The sequence below is a fragment of the Sylvia atricapilla genome, chromosome Z, assembly GCF_009819655.1.
Source record: "Sylvia atricapilla isolate bSylAtr1 chromosome Z, bSylAtr1.pri, whole genome shotgun sequence".
NCBI lineage: Eukaryota > Metazoa > Chordata > Aves > Passeriformes > Sylviidae > Sylvia > Sylvia atricapilla.
In genome coordinates, this window is record NC_089174.1 from 61,178,482 (window position 1) to 61,196,321 (window position 17,840).

General features: G+C 44.7%; 1 protein-coding gene across 1 annotated transcript; it reads right to left on the reverse strand.

Moving 5' to 3' along the window:
- Positions 1-4,239: 4,239 nt before the first annotated feature.
- On the reverse strand, positions 4,240-17,708 carry HAUS1 (HAUS augmin like complex subunit 1). The gene is made up of 10 exons (XM_066339573.1): positions 17,616-17,708; positions 13,264-13,497; positions 12,053-12,227; positions 10,891-11,026; positions 9,759-9,893; positions 8,693-8,816; positions 7,882-7,947; positions 6,590-6,661; positions 5,443-5,490; positions 4,240-4,494 (listed from the first exon to the last, which is right to left on the reverse strand). The coding sequence occupies exons 1-10, from the start codon at positions 17,706-17,708 to the stop codon at positions 4,435-4,437; spliced, it is 1,143 nt and encodes a 380-aa protein (XP_066195670.1). The 3' UTR covers positions 4,240-4,434.
- Between the last annotated feature and the right edge of the window lie 132 nt (positions 17,709-17,840).

Consider the following 17,840-nt stretch of genomic DNA (forward strand, 5'->3'; position numbering starts at 1 on the left):
CTTACTCACATGTGGTATTTTTCTGCAGGAGAAATATTTGTGAGTTGGAGAAGCAGAAACACAGCCCAGTACTGAAACTCCTTAGAGAAGTGAACATTTAACAAAATAAGAAATGTTTTTAAAGTTGCTTGAAGTTACTAACAGTGACTACTAGCTTGGAGGAAAAGTGAAGGATTTCCTGCAAGGTCACACAGACCAAGATCACTATTGTTTCACTGCTGACTCTGTACTTTAAAAATTCAAAGAACAGCTTATATATACAAAATATTTCCCAGACCTCTAAGACCTATTCAGTTCTGAATGTGATTTGAAAGATCTTTTACACACTTACCATTTGACACATAAAGTTTTGCTTATAAGTGCCCCAAACAGTATTGAGTATTGAGATACTTGGAGTGTTTTACTGGAGATGGTGCCAAATGCAATTAACTTACTTTTAAAATAAATCTTGAAACTTTCAATATTTTTAGCTATTTTTAATTAAAGTCCCATCTTAATATCCTATATCTAGCAAAGGATTTATATAAATTGTCTTGGTTTGGGAAGACAGGTATCTGCCAGGGAAAGCTGGAGCCTTCCTTGGAATGGAGTATGTAAACCACCACCACCACCCTTTTTCCGATTATGATTTTTTCAGTTAAAAGCTTTTAGGCAAAAGATTTTGGAAATAGAAATATATGCCAGCTGGTGGATGGGGTCCGCCGCTTGGGACCCAGAGAGCCACAGCCACCCCAAAGGATGTCTCGCTAGAAACAGCTCCTCGGGGGGTCAGGGCGCTCCTCAGCTGGGTAGAGGGGCTTCTCAGCATCGGGCAGAGCAGTGATTTTTCAGCTCAGTGATTTCAGCTTTCAGTGATTTCAGCTCAGTGCTCTCAGCTCATGCCCTTGTGAGTTAGCCCTTCTTTTAGCTGGCCGTGGTGAGAGAGAGAGAGGTCTCGTATGGAATTTCCACAGGTGGTACTTTATTGAGAGGGTACCAGCGAAAGGGGTCCAGGGACGAGGAACCTCTGCTGACCAGAGGAAACTCAGGGGTTTTTATGGGACACCAGGGTGGGAGGAAAAGGGTACAGAACCAATCAATTGTAACAGATCTACATAAAATCCCGAGGGGGCTTGTGGGTCTCCAGCCAGGTCGCCGTGGCTAGGAGGTTTGTCTTTGTCTTAGGTGCTCTGGCTGAAGTTGCGAAATTCTTCCTTGACTCCTCAGCTTGGCTCCCTCCAGGGCAGAGCAGCCGGGGCTCCGCCCACCTCCACAGAAATAGCAGTTATTTACTAGTATGTATAACAAAGCAAGCAAACAAACAAACAAAAAAACCCTAACTACAGCATTGATAACAAAAACAGTACCAAGAACTTCGAGGACTTTGCTTCACCAAAAAAAACCCAGGGCAGTTTGGTCTCAGTGCCTCTACAGCATCCTCAGAGCACCAAGCTGTAACAGTGGAGAAGTCCTGGGCTGGTAGCTGGGATGGCAGGGTGTCCCGGCAGGGCAGGGGCAGGGTGTCCCAGCCGGGCAGGGGGTCCAGGGTCACTCTGTAGCAGACGAGCAGTGCTGATGGAACCACGACGGCAGGGCAGGGCTGGCCCAGCTCTCGCAGGGTGGCAGAGGAGCCCAGAACTCCAGGGTGAGCAGATGTTGGCAGATTTCTGAGGACTAGACTCCTCCAGAGACAGTGAAATCCTCCAGCAGGAGCACCAACCCAGCCGTGCTTTCTCCCTGAATGCTGAAAACCAGAGAGAGAGGCTGCCTGAAGCTCTGTCCTTTACCTGTCTCAAACCCCTGCCCCCCTCTGAGCTTTGACCACCCCTTTGTTTTGTTAAACATTTAGTCTCCTTGGTAACTTATGGGGAAAAAATTCTTTAGAGTAAAAAGGAACAAAACCTAACCCCCAACATAAATGAAAAAAGATTTTTGAATACTTTCAGTCAAAGGAAGACTGGAAAGGAACCACAATTAAATGTTTGCAACAGGTGGAGTATTTCTATAGTACTAGCCAAAAGATATAGCCAAAAGGGATTCCATCCATGCCTTTTGTTTCAGTGCATTTTAAGTAAAAATATATGTATGTCAGCTTAGAAGACTTAAGTTTGCCTGATGGATTCTGCATTTCTTTAGCATTTTACTTTAATTTATTCTGGGTTTAGTATCTAAATGTTTTCTTTTAAATAGATCCACAATACTTTGCTAGTTTCCAAATTATCTTTTTTCCTAAAGCAGTTATTATTTTGCATATTGGCCTGATTAGAACAGACTGTCAATTTGTAGTAAAATGTGTTTGAGTTTTCCCTGGAAGCTGGCCCCTATTTTTCATAATTTTCATTTTTCATGTAGTTTGTAATTTTTGGTTGGTTGGTTGGTTTTTTGTTTGTTGATTGGTTGGTTGGTTTTGTTTTCTCATGATTTCCTCATGTTTTCCAGGAGAAGTAATTGAGCACACAGCAAATAAAACATGAACACCTTTTGCACATTGTTGGGAAAATGGAATGTCTGCAGCTCAGCCTGGCCTCACCTCCTCTCATCTTTGCAGGTGTTAACACAGGTGTCTCCAAAACTCACTCTGGGAGCTCAGAGTGGAACAGCTGATACACACTGTAGGGACAGTGAAGCAGTGGAGGCCTCCCTAGCCTCATCTCCCTCTCTGCTGGGTGATTATTCCATCTTATCCAACAGCCAAGGGTCCAGCTGGCAGCCACCCGCTGTGACCCACGTGGAAACACTCAACAGCTGCCAAGGCAGAGGGGGAAGCCCAGAATCAGGGGTTTTCTCAGCCAGTCTGGTGTGCTTCTGTCTCAGCAGGACTTCAGCGAGCTGTTCCTCCTCCAACACCCCATCCCCACGTGGGAAAAGCTGGTCTGTCCCAAAACACCAGAAAGGGTTCCTGCAAGGCACTCTGTCCAGGAAAAGCTAAAGAGCTGAGAAACCTTCCCAAAGGGCTCCGCAAATCTTGTTCATTTGACTTTTCTTGATTTCCAACAAGAGCTGAGCAGTTGGACCTGACAGCTCGCCACTGATTTACACTGCATGGATTGGGAACGCCTTAGATGTGACACATGGCTCGGATGCAGCTGCTGGGATTTTTTCTTTCCTCGAGTTTCCAGTGCTAGGAAGCAACACGTGGATGTATTCAGGCAGTTGTCCAGACAGTCTGGCCCTGCTGCTCTCTAGATTCAGGCTCTTCATGTGCTGTGAATCTTAATGTGATGGAGATTCCCATGGGCAATGGCTCTCTGGGCATCCTTCAATTCTTCCCCAATCACAGCGAAAAAGGAGAGGACCGACGTCACACTTGTGGTATTTTATTGACACCAGTGTAATTTTGAATCATTCTTCCTGCAGATCAGTGGAAAATCAACTTTTGCAGTGAAGCAACAGCTCTCATCACCCTAAACTCTTGCAACTCCAGTTGCGAACAGATTGTCACTGAGAACACCACCATTTGCCTGGATGCCTCCCAGAACAAACAGGCCCATGCTCAGTGTCCTCAGGTGCTACCACTGCTTCTAGATTTTGCTTTTTCCCTATCCACAGGAGATTTTCTGATTTGGTATCAAACGGCTTCTAAAAGCTGGAGTGTGCAAAACACTTCTGAGTGTGGAAAGCTGGTGTGGTGATGGCATGTAAGTAACAGGGCAAAAGGAACCCTTCTGGAAGATAACTTTTGAGGTAGAATTGTTAAGGGCAATCTGACTTCAAAATCATGTCCCACAGTGGTTTTGCAGAAATACTGTTTTCTGATCTAGAAAGGTCCATGCGTTTTTAATTGCTTTAAAACTATGCCTGTTCTATCCATAGAGCTGCTTTACAGGCTTGTATCACAGAGGGAAAAAGAACCCATAAAGACAACAGTAAGACATAGACAGGAAACCCCTAAAACATGGGAAGCCTGGACAGAGCAATGCAGATCAAACCAATATGGCTAATGTGACATTCTCCCTTTACTCTATCTCAAATGGTAGGTTTTATACACTTCAGTATGGTTTACAATTACAGGTACTCTCTTACTGGTTTACAGCATAAGAAAAATGCAAACAAACATTGTTTATCTTATTGTTAAGGTGGCTAAAATGTTCACACTACAAACTATACCTATTAACACCTAAAAACCCACTATACCATGTGCACACCTTAACATAATTTCTAACTGTGCCAGAGGCTTCACAGACCTGAATCTGGGGCCCAGGCTGGGGTAGCTCAAACCTTAATCCAAATATATAAATCATGTCCTCGCTCTCTAAGAAATTCTGCTACAGTAAGGAGTTTATTTAATGAAAAATATGTGATGTTTACAAACACAAGGAAAGAAGAACACAGTAGGAAGCTGCCAAGGTACAGTAAGAATTCTGAAATGCATTGCTAGTGCAAGTAAGTAGGCAACAGAAGGAAAATCATGTTCCATGTAGGCCCACCACTTCAGGTGCACTGGGGTTTGCTGGGCTATATCAGCTCGAAAGGCAGAGCCTCGATCTCCCCGGTGAGCTCTTCGTCCAAGGCCTTCTACAAGGAGAGAAAACCAAAAGGAATCAGGGAAAATGGGAAAGCTTCTACATGCTGCTGGTAAACAAACACATCTCCAGTGACCAAACCCTGGGAGGTTGTCAGCAGGGATGGGTTAACTCCAGTGCTGAGCTGGGGGACTCATCTGCAAAGGACAGACAGCCACAGGGAAACCTCTAAATGAACAGCTGGAAAAGCTCAGCTGCCTTCACTCTGTGCCCCAATGTGATTTTGGACACCTCCCAGCCCACAGGTCCTCCCCAGAGATGAGCATTCTGACCTCAGAACAGCCTGGTTCTGAGGCTGGTAAGGGGAACTTGTACTCCTGAATCAGAAATAAGTGGCGTACCAACCCAGGCACTCTCACCTGAAAACGTGCAAAGTGCTTTCACCTGGCTATGATTTTTGATCACAGGTTTAAGGCTTACCACTCATGCTTTACGAACAAGCAGGCAGTAGCCCAAAGGAAAAAAAAAGGTTTTACAGGGCTAAATGTGGCCCAGCAAACTAAGGAAAGCTATGTATAAACTTCCCAAACAGCTTTTACGGTTGGCTCAACAGCCACACCTGCAGATTACACGAGCATGGAGGAAATGGGCACTATGTTTTACAGAGGAAAGTTCCCATTGCAGTCTACAAGGCAGCTATTGACTAAAATAGAACCTGGAGCCCTCTGAGAGTCCAGGAGGAGGAAGGAAGCTTCTGTGATCTACATTGAGTGAATAAACATTCCAACAGGTAAAATTCATGGGGATATAGCTACCTAATCTGCACTGTGCTCAACTGCCTTTGCAGGCCAGACATCACTTCCCACCAGTTCCCCTGATTAGTATCTGCAACTTCTGCCTCACCAAATTTCCCCATGGGAGCATTAAGACTTTAGTCTAAGGTGGGTAAATCTGTAGTCAATTAATACATGTGGCTCCTGGAAAGACAGAAAACTCTTACAAGTTCTTTTCTCGCTTCTTCAACCTTCACTTGTGCCAGGGGAATGCTCTAATGAGAGAAAACAGAATAAAAATCAGTATTTCATGAGGAAACAAGAGTCCCTGCACCTTTACAAGAGCGTAATGATGAGCCTCCAGTGCATTAATGGACAATTCATGCAGTTTTGTGTATGCACTTCACATGCAGAAGGTATTGCCACTAAAAGCTTAGTATTGGTTTGTTTTGAGCAATCATGTATTTTTCATAAGTCTGGTATGGCCTAAAGTCTAAAAAAAACCCCTTCATTTTAAGCAATTTTCCAAACCTACCAATCAAGCGACTTGATTCCAAACATATTTGTGCAAGAATTTTCCAAAGCACAGTAAGTTCACAAGGATAAACCTCCCTCCCCTCTTTCTGTCTGCAGCAGGAGGCATTGGGGCTCTCCCTGTCTCCACTGACAGCAAGGCTGGAGGACGGAACTGGAGAACCTAATCCCATTTGAATGTCCTGTTCCACCTGAGGGAAGGAGGAATCTGCTTCTTCAAGGAAAATGGATTAAACAGAACAGCAGTCCCACTTTTCTACCCACAGCTTTATTTTTTTCTTTCCTAGGGGCAAGACAGCAGTGTTTCCACGCGGGAAATGAGAAACTTGTATTTTCATAGAGCTGAGTACCCAGCACTCTCAAGAGGAACTAAGGAAAATGATGGAGCAGACAGTTTACGGGACAAAACCTACATTTGGCCATTTTTTCATGATCCTTATAATCCTGTTCAGAGTGGCAAAATCTGCACCATGTGCTATGTCCACCATATTGATAGCCCAATGACAGTTACAGCTAAAGTACTGGTAAATCTCAAAAAGTTATACTAGGAGATTCTTTGTCTTCCATATCTCTTAATTAAATTTTTAGCTAATTCACCTGAATACTAACTTGCCCAGCCAATCTGTCTATTTGTTAGAACAAAGTTTGCCTGACAAGGAAATCTAATTTCTTGACTCTAATTAAAATAAATAGAGATGAAGTCTTTGCTTTGCATCATTAACAGACCTGTAGCACATCTACCTGTCCACCAAAGTCATCACAATGACATCCCTTACATTCTGATATCCACTAAAATTAATCTGATGGCAAATACAATGTAAAAGTGGAAAAAATAGTTACTAGAGGTAAATCATGGTAGGACGCCAGTTCCTTCTTCAGTGGCTCAATTTCTTTCAGCAGTGCAGCCACTTCCTGCAGAGAGAGCAAGGCAGATGATATTCTAGAACATTATTTGCAGAATCGATGGAAATGAGTGAGACAGATCCACAGTGGTCTACAACATTTTAGAATTTGAGAGCTTTCATCTGCAATAAAACACACGGAAAACTGAAGTTTTGAACACACAGCAGCAAAAAGATTCTCCTTTATGCTTATCAAGGGGAACTAATTTTACTTTGGGGCTGCAAATTGAGTACCTTCCAACTTCCTGGACTCTTTTCAAACAATCAAAGTTAAATAAAAAAGATAAAGTCATTTGTGCTGTTCATTTCACTGATGTCTTGGCAAAGCAGCTCTGTAAATGACAAGAAGTCAAACCTTATCTTATGCTTGGGCTCTAGAAGATGACAAGAAAATTTGCTCTAGAAAAATTTGCTTGTGGCTTTTTGGATGCAAAAGTCCAATAAAAATTAGTTCTGGTCAGTACCTTCTTGTAACACTAGGTGATGTGAGCACTGCCACCCACTGCTGGTTGGTGAAAACCACAACAGAGAAACAAGGAGACCTATTTTCACTGCTCCACTTGAAAATATACAGGAAAAGACAGCAAAAGTAATGAGAAGAAAGACTGAGTTCCAAATACAGTAACAGCAAAAAATATGAAGATGTGTTGAGCGCACAGCACAAAGCTGTAAGATCTGTAGTTACGAACTTAAGAAATGTGCTTTTTCTTTAATGTATGATCCACTAGGCTTACAATACAGCTGAAAAATGTTATATTTAAAGACAGAACAAAAAAATAGCACACAGTGGTCCAGAATTTGTGTTTCATTTGACCTTATCCCCTTGTTTTGAAGTGTTTGGAAGAGATTTATTTCACACAAAGTATAAAGAATCACATGGGTAATACTATCAAGAAACTGCAATACACAGGTAGCCATGTAATGGGATATAGTCCCCAGAATATCCACTCTGTTTATAACACAGATCAGAAATAAAGAAGGCAGATCTGTTCTCAGTGGCAGGGAATTTATCCTGTAGAAATTCTCCAGCACATACCTCTAGGAAAGGCAAAGTCACCCAAAAGAGCCCAGTTCACGGGAATCCATCTACAGGATTTTTATTTGTGCTTCCTCTGGCCTTTAAGATTTGTTCAGGCAGCCAAACAGCAGGCTACAATTCCTGAAAGCACCCAACAAGCAAGCCTGGCCTGTCCCACTGTAGAAACACCACTCTTGTACCCAAAAGCCTACCTCAGATGATTTCACGAGTTCCTCATGCACCAGGGATTGGTCCAACCCCATGGCAATAAGTTCATCCTGCAAACAGAAGAGGGCACAAAACACAACAAGGAGAAAGATTTCATCATTTCCTTCTGGTTTTATTTAAACGGGCAGAGAACGCAGACTGTCCACAGAAGAAACTGTGCTATTTGAGCCACAGCTATATCTGGTGTACAAAATGAAGTGCTGCTAAAATCTGTATTAAGAATAACAAGTCTTTCCAGAAAAGCAGCTGGAGAAGGGCACACAGCAAGGCTGAAGAAAGGCCTCTCAGGAAAATGTCAGTTGTAATACAACACTTTCCATCTCGTATTTGTCAAGGTATCCAACCATAAGGCATTCACGTCCATCATCATTTAGGGAAGGTGAAGGAGCAGGCAGTACAACTTCCATTTTCTGCATTTAGTCATCCACTCTTTTCAAAAAATGGGTCATATTCATTATTCTGAGACACAATTTACCTCCATGAATCAGCTGCTCTACTGGTAGCTGTCTGTGTTCTCTTGTATGACAGTAACTCAAAAGAACCACCAGGTAATCCCAGCTAACAAAGTTTCTCAGGGAATGAGGAGAGAGCACTGTACTGATCACAGGATGTGCAGAGGACAGATCAGCAGGGACAACTGAACTATATTTACATGTTGTCCTGTTAGCTCAAGAGTCCCCTGTCATGGAGTTCAGGAAGCTTATGGAATGTCTTTGTAACTACAAATTTGAGTTCAACCAACCATGGCTGTGTCATCCCATCACAGTGTCCTGTAGGAAAATTCCTTACACCTACCTCAGCATGACTGATCTTTAATTTCAGGTCCTTAGATTTACATTCCAGGAATGTCACGTTCTTGGATTCAGTCTCAGCCATGGCCTTTTCTGCTTCCTGAGATTCGTTTAATTTTTTAATATCTCTTAAAAAAATAATATTAAAAAAACCCTGTTACAAAGATAAATCAGTATACAAATACTGTTACTTATCTGTGCTCAATCTAAACTCTGAAATACAACCAATATAAGAAGCAAGAAAATGGAGAAAACCTCATATTTGCCTGTGAGATTTTCCAGTGGAAACATATACAGCTGTTACCTCCAGAATCCCACAGGCCAGAGAAAATAGTGGCAAAGGGGAAGCCACACGCCTAAAAACAAAGGGTAATAATACTGTGCGTAATTCCCTAACTCACTTACAAACCTGTTACATGAGTCAAACCTCAGATCAAGAGGAGGCAAACCTGCACAAAGAACACAGGAATCTCTTCTACAAGCCAAATTACCACCCCAGACCAAAGAAACACTCCATAAATAATTAGACTGGAAGGGAGCTGTGGAGAGCATCTGGGCCAACCCCCACTCAAGGCTGGGGTTGATCCTGCTGTCCCTGGAAAAGCACTTCAGATTACATCCCCCAGGGAATGGGCTTGATATTCTTTTTAGAGTTATTACTATTATGTCTTCCACACACTGGTTAAGAGAACTACTCACCTGGGAATAATTTTTGTTTTGCCTCGCTCAGTCTGACTACAGAGCACATGCTAAATGTGCTAAGAAAATGAGATTTGTCTTCAGCCTCAGACAAAAGCAACTGGTGGAAGCTGCAAACTTGTATCTGGAAACTGCTTGTAGATCACTGTTAGTTTAAAATAATGGGTTTGATGCTTTCCCAGATCTCTTTTGATTACTGAAAGTATCCATAACACATGGGTTTTGATAGACACTTCCAAATTCTTTGAACTGGAGATGTGGCAAACCCCTAAAAATTCAGTTATCCTTGTTAGTTACCACAACTACTGTTGCCCAAGACAAACATCACCAGTGTTACTTTTATCTTTCCCTCTTCCTCATCTGTTACTCACTCCTGTAACTGCTTTTCCAGCGTCATTGCTAAAGTTAGCTTTTTTGTGAGAGTCGTCAATTTCCGTTCCATTTCTTCATTTTTTGATTTCGTTTTATACAGTTCTGAGCTCATGTGATTGATGGCACTGTAGAAGCTGGTGAAGAGAGAATCAGTGTAAATGCTTAGAAGTCAGCCTTCTGAAAGTCAGAGTTATTATTCTTCTCTCCACACTTTACACAAATTACTTAGTTTCCTCCTGATGTTATGGCAAGTGTAAATTAAAATAAGACACTAAGGGAATTTGCTTTCCATAACTAACACAGATTTCCACATGGAAGGGAAAACAGCCCAGCAACCTGAGTAAGTGAACAACAACTGGCACTCTGGGGAATAAAACCACTGGGTTTGAAACCATCAAGTGCTCCACTCCTGGCTTGCCTTACTGCCTTTGACAGAAACTGTATTCAGCCCCTGAAAATGCATGGACACAAGATGCGCCCAGCATCATTGTAGTCTCTTCCTCTTCCCAAGTGGCCCAAAGTTTTTCCCTCACCAGCTCAGAAAGAGAGCTGTAAGAGCCAAGATCCTAAATACCACAGAAAAATTGGATTCCAAGGCAGATTTTGCACCTTCTTTAGTGCAAGGGCTGCAGTGTCATAGTCCAAAGCCATGCTAGGGAGAGAGACCCAAGGAGACCAGACCAACAGATGCCATTTCTCCACGGCAGAGGCAATCTCTTTGTATGATTGAGACCAGATGAGACAGACAAGGATGAGGAGCTGAGGCTGGAAGACCAGTCACAGTTCCTCAGTCTTTGCCTAAGTAAAGTGTGAAACTGCTGAAGCTTGGGACACCTGGCCCAACAGTCCAACTGGCAGCAGCCTGCAGCCACTGAACACAAAAGTATGAGGAAAAGGAGAGATTTAACTACATTCCAGGCCCTTCCTGTGCTGGGATAACCTAGAGCCAGCACTTTGTGTTTAGCTCCCATGCACTCCAAAGCTGCCCAAGAGGTGAAAAATAAGCCTGACAAATAAGATTCCTAGTGTCAGGTTTGAAGCTACTGATGTGAAACAACAAACAAACAAACAAACAAACACAGAGAAAAACAGCACAGACCATCACCATGAATGCAGAGCGTGAAGTATTACCTGGTAAGAGATGTGTCCTCCACTTTGAGTTCCACTGCACTTTCTACCAGATCATTGAGATCTGTGGTGGCTTCTTCGGACAGAGTGTCTACAGAAAGACCCAGGCTTTCTCCAAGAACATCCTGCCAGTACTCAGCTGGAATATATATACAACCCAAAGCAGTTATTTTTTAAAATATAAATGTTCTTCTATGGAGCTCTCCAAACCTCGAATCCAATCCCACACCCGGAACTTGGCTTCCTGCCTGTTTCTGGGGGGGAAAGACACTTTTAAAAAGGGCTTAAACATGCCAAACTGCTGCCACATCTCCATTGGTCAAATGAACTCAGTGTATAAAGGGAGAAAGCACCGCTCCACTCCCTCCCTGACCAGTCTGACTGACATTAGACAAATAAGAGCTCATCCTCATGCTACAGCAATGAGCACATGCAGGTCATCTCCCCATAAAGCTCAATCTGAGCCTTCTTCATGGCAGACCCAGGAAATCTGTCTCCATCATTTTTTGTTTGGTGGCAAGGCACTTGAAGGAACAAAAACCAAACACATTTTCTTACAAAAACATCTTCAATGTGTACTATGCCAGCCTTTACACAGAAAAGTAAAATTCCTTCCTGAGAAAAGCCTTTTAAGGGACAGTCCTTTATTATGTGTGCTAAAAGCATACTATCATCTCCTAAACCACTCATTTGCTCAAAAAACCCTAAATAAATTAAAAAATAGTCACTCTAGGCAGCTCCAGCACAACTTTATCATCTCAGTGCTGTTTCAGACTCCTTCACGGCTTTCCTTAACAGTGGCTAAGCACCAGCTCATACTCTTGAATGAGCAGCAGGGACACTTCCCTGTCGAGGCAATATTTCCATGCTGTGCTATCAAGCCTAGCAGACTAGGAGGTTTTAGCAATTAACCTGCTTGTCCACATTTGTGGCCCACTCAAGATAGCTTAAAAAATTGTTCTTGACCAATCTTATACCACTCTAAATTTAGCTGAAAGGAAGGTGTGTGATGCATTGTAGTAAAAACTGCATCAAAAAAACCCCCTGAGTCTGTTTCAATTACATATATTTATACATGTTCCTAAGTTTTTAACAAATACAATCTTCATGATCAATAAGAAAAGCCTGACTCTGATGGAAGTGAGAAAAGGAGCTTCAAACTTACTTTCTGCTTCATACTTGGTTGCCCTGTCCTTCATGTCCTCTATCAGCAACATTACATCCTTGTCTCTCTCTTCATTGCACTCCATAACTTCATGCAAAATATCCACTGTCCTTTCATTCACCTCATACTCTGGAATAGGAACATCCCCATATATTTTCTTCAGCCATAAAGTAACCTTCCAGAGAAGGGAGACAAAAGAACAAGCAATCATGCAAAATGACAGAAAATAGTTGATAGACATGAAAAATATAAACCACTGCAAATTCTGTATTCCTGAAGAGTAACTCCTACATCAGCCCAAGAGGCATTGAATGGAAAAGGGGATAAAAATCCCTTTCCTTCTTTAAATGCTCTCTGTGGTCTAGAAGACTATATTATATCCCTTTTAATCTCATTTCTTTGGACACCTGCTTATCTCCATGTGATGTTATCTTTTAATTCACATGACTTGTGGGCTACAGACACTGTAATGACCCAAGAGATGCTAAATGGGTGCTTGGAAAACTGGTGAACACTGTGTCAATGCCTGTGGGATAAGACCAGCTGGGCCATCACTGGGAACAGTCTCAGCAGGAGAGTGGGAGAGAGTCACCACAATGTGCAGGCACAAGCTCTGCAAAGCAGTTGTATCATTGGAGACAAGGCCAGAAATAAGAGATCAACACAGTGCTCTCAGGTAGGGCTCTGACTGTGGAACCATGAAATTGTTTGGGCTCCAGGATCATCAAGTCCAACCATTTCCCCCGCACTGCCAAGGCCTCCACTGATCCTTATCCCCAAGTGCCACATCCTCACGGCTTTTAAACTCCTCCAGGGATGGGGACTCCACCACTGCCCTGGGCAGCTGTGCCAGGCCTGGACAACCCTTTGAGTGAAGAAATCTTCCCTGATCTCCAATGTAATAAAATTAAAAAGGTTAGATTACGGCCAATAATAACTGAAGAATACGAAAGTTCTATACTATGTAAGGAACATAAACTCTTGCACAAGCCTTCCTAAAAAACCTGACGGAGAATGGACGCAGCTGTACAATTTCAAAAGCCTTTTTTTTTTTTTTTCCCTAGCACCTCCTTCCTCATCCTCCTGTCGCACCTCAGCGACCTAAACAAGCAACCATGGAGAAAACCACCGAACCCTTCGGCGCAAACACCGGGAACGAGGGCGGGGAACTGTGAAGAAAAGAGAAGGCGAACCCCGCCGGCCCCCGTTACCCGTATGAGCTTCTTCTCGAAGAGATTGCCGGCCGCCGGCACCGCCTCCTCCGCCGCCGCCGCGTCCTCCTCCGCTGCCTCATCCTCCTCCTCCTCCGCTGCCTCATCCTCCTCCTCCTCCTCCTCCTCCGCCGCCGCCACCGCCTCCTCGGCCGCCGCCGCCGCCGCCGCCATCCCGCCCGGAGCCTGACGGGAGTGGGCGGCGCCGCAGGGACCCGCCGTGCGCGGGTTACACTGCGCGGGCGAAAAGGGTAATGGAAAAGAGTTTTACAGTGAATCGGAAGGTTTAACACTCTGAATCGCGTCGTTTTCTAGTTAAGAGAAGATGCTAAAAAACGCCAAGAGAACCCCAACAACAGCAAAACGAAACAAAAGAGATGCAAGAGAACACATCAAGAAGTACAGCAGAAATCTGCCTGGAGGTGCTGGTGCCAGCGGCTGGACAGGACCCAGGAGTGCCCAGGAGGGCAAGAGGCCCATGGCCCCTGGGCTGTCCCAGCCATGGTGTGACACAGCCCCAGGACAGGGCCCGTCCCCTGGGCTGGCACTGCTGAGGCACCTCCAGTGCTGGGGACAGCTCTGGGCCCCTCAGGACAAGAGACACGGAGGGGCTGGAGAGTGTGCAGGGAAGGGAATGGAGCTGGGGAAGGGGCTGGAGCCCCAGGAGCAGCTGAGGGAGCTGGGAAAGGGGCTGAGCCTGGAGAAAAGGAGGCTCAGGGGGGACCTTCTGGCTCTGCACAGCTCCCTGACAGGAGGGGACAGCTGGGGGGGTCGGGCTGTGCTCCCAGGGACGGGAGGAGAGGAAACGGCCTAAAGCTGTGACCGGGAAGGGGGGGGGGTGGGGTGTTGAGACCAGATATTTGGAAAATTGTCTTCAGAAAAAGTAGTGTCAAGCCCTGGCCCGGGGAAATGATAATATTACTTATTAATATCCATGTGGTTTGATTTTGTGAGGGTTTTGTTTTTTGTTTTTTTTTTTTTTTTTTTTCCAGGCACATTTACAGAAATTTAAGTGATTTCCAAAGTAATCAGCATGGAAAGAATTGCTGAAGAATCACATTTGGTACAACACATGCCAAAGCAGCTGAAGGTTTCTCACTTAGCCTTTTTAATTCCCAGAAGGGGAATCAATTGGAATCTGTGGCTTTACCAACCTCTCTGGATTACCACAGGGACTCATCAGAGCGTGACTGAGTTTCAGCACTTTCTCACTGGCAGACCAAATCCTGTCTCATATATGGGACATAAAATCATTCCCAGCTGCAGATTGAGGGGAGGGAGGATTCTGCCCCACTCAGATGAGACCTCACCTGCAGTGCTGCCTCCAGTCCTGGGCTCCAAAAACACAAGGACGTGGAGCTGCTGGAGCCAGAGGAGGCCACAGGGATGCTCCCAGGGCTGGAGCACCTCTGCTGTGGAGCCAGGCTGGGAGAGCTGGAGGTGTTCAGCTGCACAAGAGAAGGCTCCAGGGAGACCTCAGAGCCCCTGACAGGGCCTAAAGGGGCTCCAGGAGAGCTGGAGAGGTATTTCAGCTGGTGGATGGGGTTCACCGCTTGGGACCCAGAGAGCCACAGCCACCCCAAAGGATGTCTCGCTAGAAACAGCTCTTTGGGGGGTTAGGGCGCTTCTCAGCTGGCAGAGGGGCTTCTCAGCAGCGAGCAGAGCAGTGATTTTTTAGCTCAGTGATTTCAGCTTTCAGTGATTTCAGCTCAGTGCTCTCAGCTTATGCCTTTGTGAGTTAGCCCCTCTTTTAGCCGGCCGTGGTGAGAGAGAGAGGTCTCGTCTCGTATGGAATTTCCGCAGGTGGTACTTTATTGTAATGGTACCAGCAAAAGGGATTTAGGGACAAGGAACCTCTGCCCACCAGAGGAAACTCAGGGGTTTTTATGGGACACTAAGGTGGGAGGAAAAGAGTACAGAACCAATCAATTGTAACAGATCTACATAAAATCCCAAAGGGGCTTGTGGGTCTCCGGACAGGTCGCCGTAGCTAGGAGGTTTGTCTTTGTCTTAGGGGCTTTGGGTGAAGTTGTGCTATTCTTCCTTGACTCCTCAGCTTGGCTCCCTCCAGGGCAAAGCAGCCGGGGCTCCGCCCACCTCCACAGAGAGGGACTTGGGACAAGGCATGGAAGGACAGGACACATAGAATGGCTTCCCACTGCCATAGAGCAGGGATGGATGGGATATTGGAAAGGAATTCTTGGCTGTGAGGGTGGGGATGCCCTGGCACAGGTTGCCCAGAGAAGCTGTGGATGCCCCAGCCTTGTAAGTGTTCTGGCCCAGGCTGGACAAGGCTTGGTGTGGTGTCCAACCCTTTAGGGGAATGGAGTATCTAAGATACATAGATGTTTGTGGTCAAAAGGAATGACAAAAATCAGAGCATTCACAAAAGTTTCCCAAGTGAAATTACACACTTGGAATGGAAATTAATGTTAGTCTCTGACCTCCTCATATAAGCCCATGGCAGTGGGTTTTGGATAAAAGGGTAGTGTGAAAGGGAAGAAAACAGGGTTAAAGAGGGGGAGAGAGGAAGAAAGAAATCACCAGGCTTGGTGATCAAGCTCGTGGAATGTCTAGGGTCCTGGGGTGCCTACACATATGGTCTTGGTGGTGAGACCTTTTATAGATGAGTTTACCTGCTCTGGAGGTAACTTTGTCACTTTCTGTGCAAATTTGTCATTGGCGGTTCATTCTTCTAGACCTTTCTGGAAACAAGTTGAAGGACTTTGTGGGTCTCTGGTAGTCTTGATTCCCTTTACAGTCCTAGACCGCTTCTTGCCTTCATTCCTGTGCTGTGCTATGTTTGGTTCCAGGAACTAGATGTTTGTCCCAGAAAAATGCTGCCCTATCTCTGAATGGCCTCTTCTTCAACCACATCCTGTTCTTCCTTGCAGCTGTGTTTTTAGCAACAAACCTTGATTGTTGTTGTCAACAATGCTTGGTTGGCTCCACAGTTATCCAGCTACTGGTGTTTGAGACACACAAACTCCTATCTTCTGGGCTTCTACACTTGGCACAACCAGATTTAGTCCATGAAACAAATAGCAGCTAACAAGCAAGCTCTGAGTGATGTCCATGTATTATGAGAAAACAAATTATTGTTGCTGGAATTTCCTTGTCAAGGTTTAGGGCTTGATATGCTTCAATGATCTCAGACCTATGGGGAGGTTAACAAACCTTGGGAAGGAAGGATGTACCACTGATAGCAAGCACAGAGAATGCAGAGTTTACAGACCACAGGGATATCTGCTTGAACTTCCAAGATGGGGAAGAAACTAGTAAAGTGAACCCAGCATATGTGCTGAAATCAGCTCTGACTGGGTAAACAGTAATTCTGGCAGGGGGAATCTGTAACAATTGACCCAAGAAACCCACCAACCCAAGAGAAGAGAAAGACTGGGGATTATAAACAACAGAACCATTAACCAATAGAATACTAATTGATAAAAGAGCTACGCAACACGTAGCCAGTGAACACCACTTCCTTTGTATGCTAAAATGTATAAATTGTGAAGAGTTCTGATAGTTCTGGAATAGCACTGAGCACCCAGGCTTGCACAACCTTGCAATAAATAATCAATGTCTCTCTTGCGTGTTTAATTATTGGCTTATTACACAAGAGGTAAGGAATTAAGTTTTTGCAGACAGCACTGTCACTGCCCCATCCTTTCCCTACCCCTTTTACTGAGCCCCACCAGATTTGCACCCCTCAAGATTTAATCAGTGGCTGTAGCAGAACAGCTATGATTAAGCAGATGCGTATTGTGAGCCTTATATGCTTAGCTGACTTTTTAAGGAAATCAAGACAGTTCCAAGGGGAACGGGCTGTTTGGATAAGAGGCGTGAAGATTGAAATCAGCATGACTGAGCAGTACCTGGGAGAAAAGTAATCTTGGCAGTGGGAGATTGTAGCCAGCATCTCATTGACCACCAACTCAAAACAGACTGAGAAGCGAGAGCTCTAACTAGCAAAGACGGGTCTGAGTTGAAGTGGTAGTTAATAGATCGGTACTAACTGAGAAGTTATGTAATTTGTAACCAATGAATGCTGACGCCTTTGCTTATTGAAATGTATGAAGAGTAACGTTTTGATGATGGATATCCTAGACACCCTACTTTGTGCTAACTAGAAAAAGAGATATAAATATCTCGCCTCGATGTGTGAAATCGGCATGCACACCGGGGAACAAGCGCGCCGGGTAACACTGCTGTCCCTGATACTATCTCTGCCCCTCTCCTTATCCCCGTTTTCTTGCATGCCTGTGTCCCTGCCATTGTCCTTATTCCTTTCCGTGTTCTTGCCCTTGTCCCTACCCATGTCCCCGGCCCTCTTCCTTTCCATGGCCTTTTACTTGTCCCTGTTTCTTTTGGTACTCCTGTCCTTGTCCCTGTCCCTGCCTCAGTTCCGGTCCGTATCGCTTCCCGTGTCCCTGCCCGTGCGCCATCTCCGGTCCTCCCTCACTCCCCGCCCCTTCCGCCCGCTCAGGGCCATTTCAAGGACACCTGTCCCAAGGGATTTTTTCTAAAATATTCATTTAGGTTTCTTTAATTATTTATATTATTTTTATTACATAATC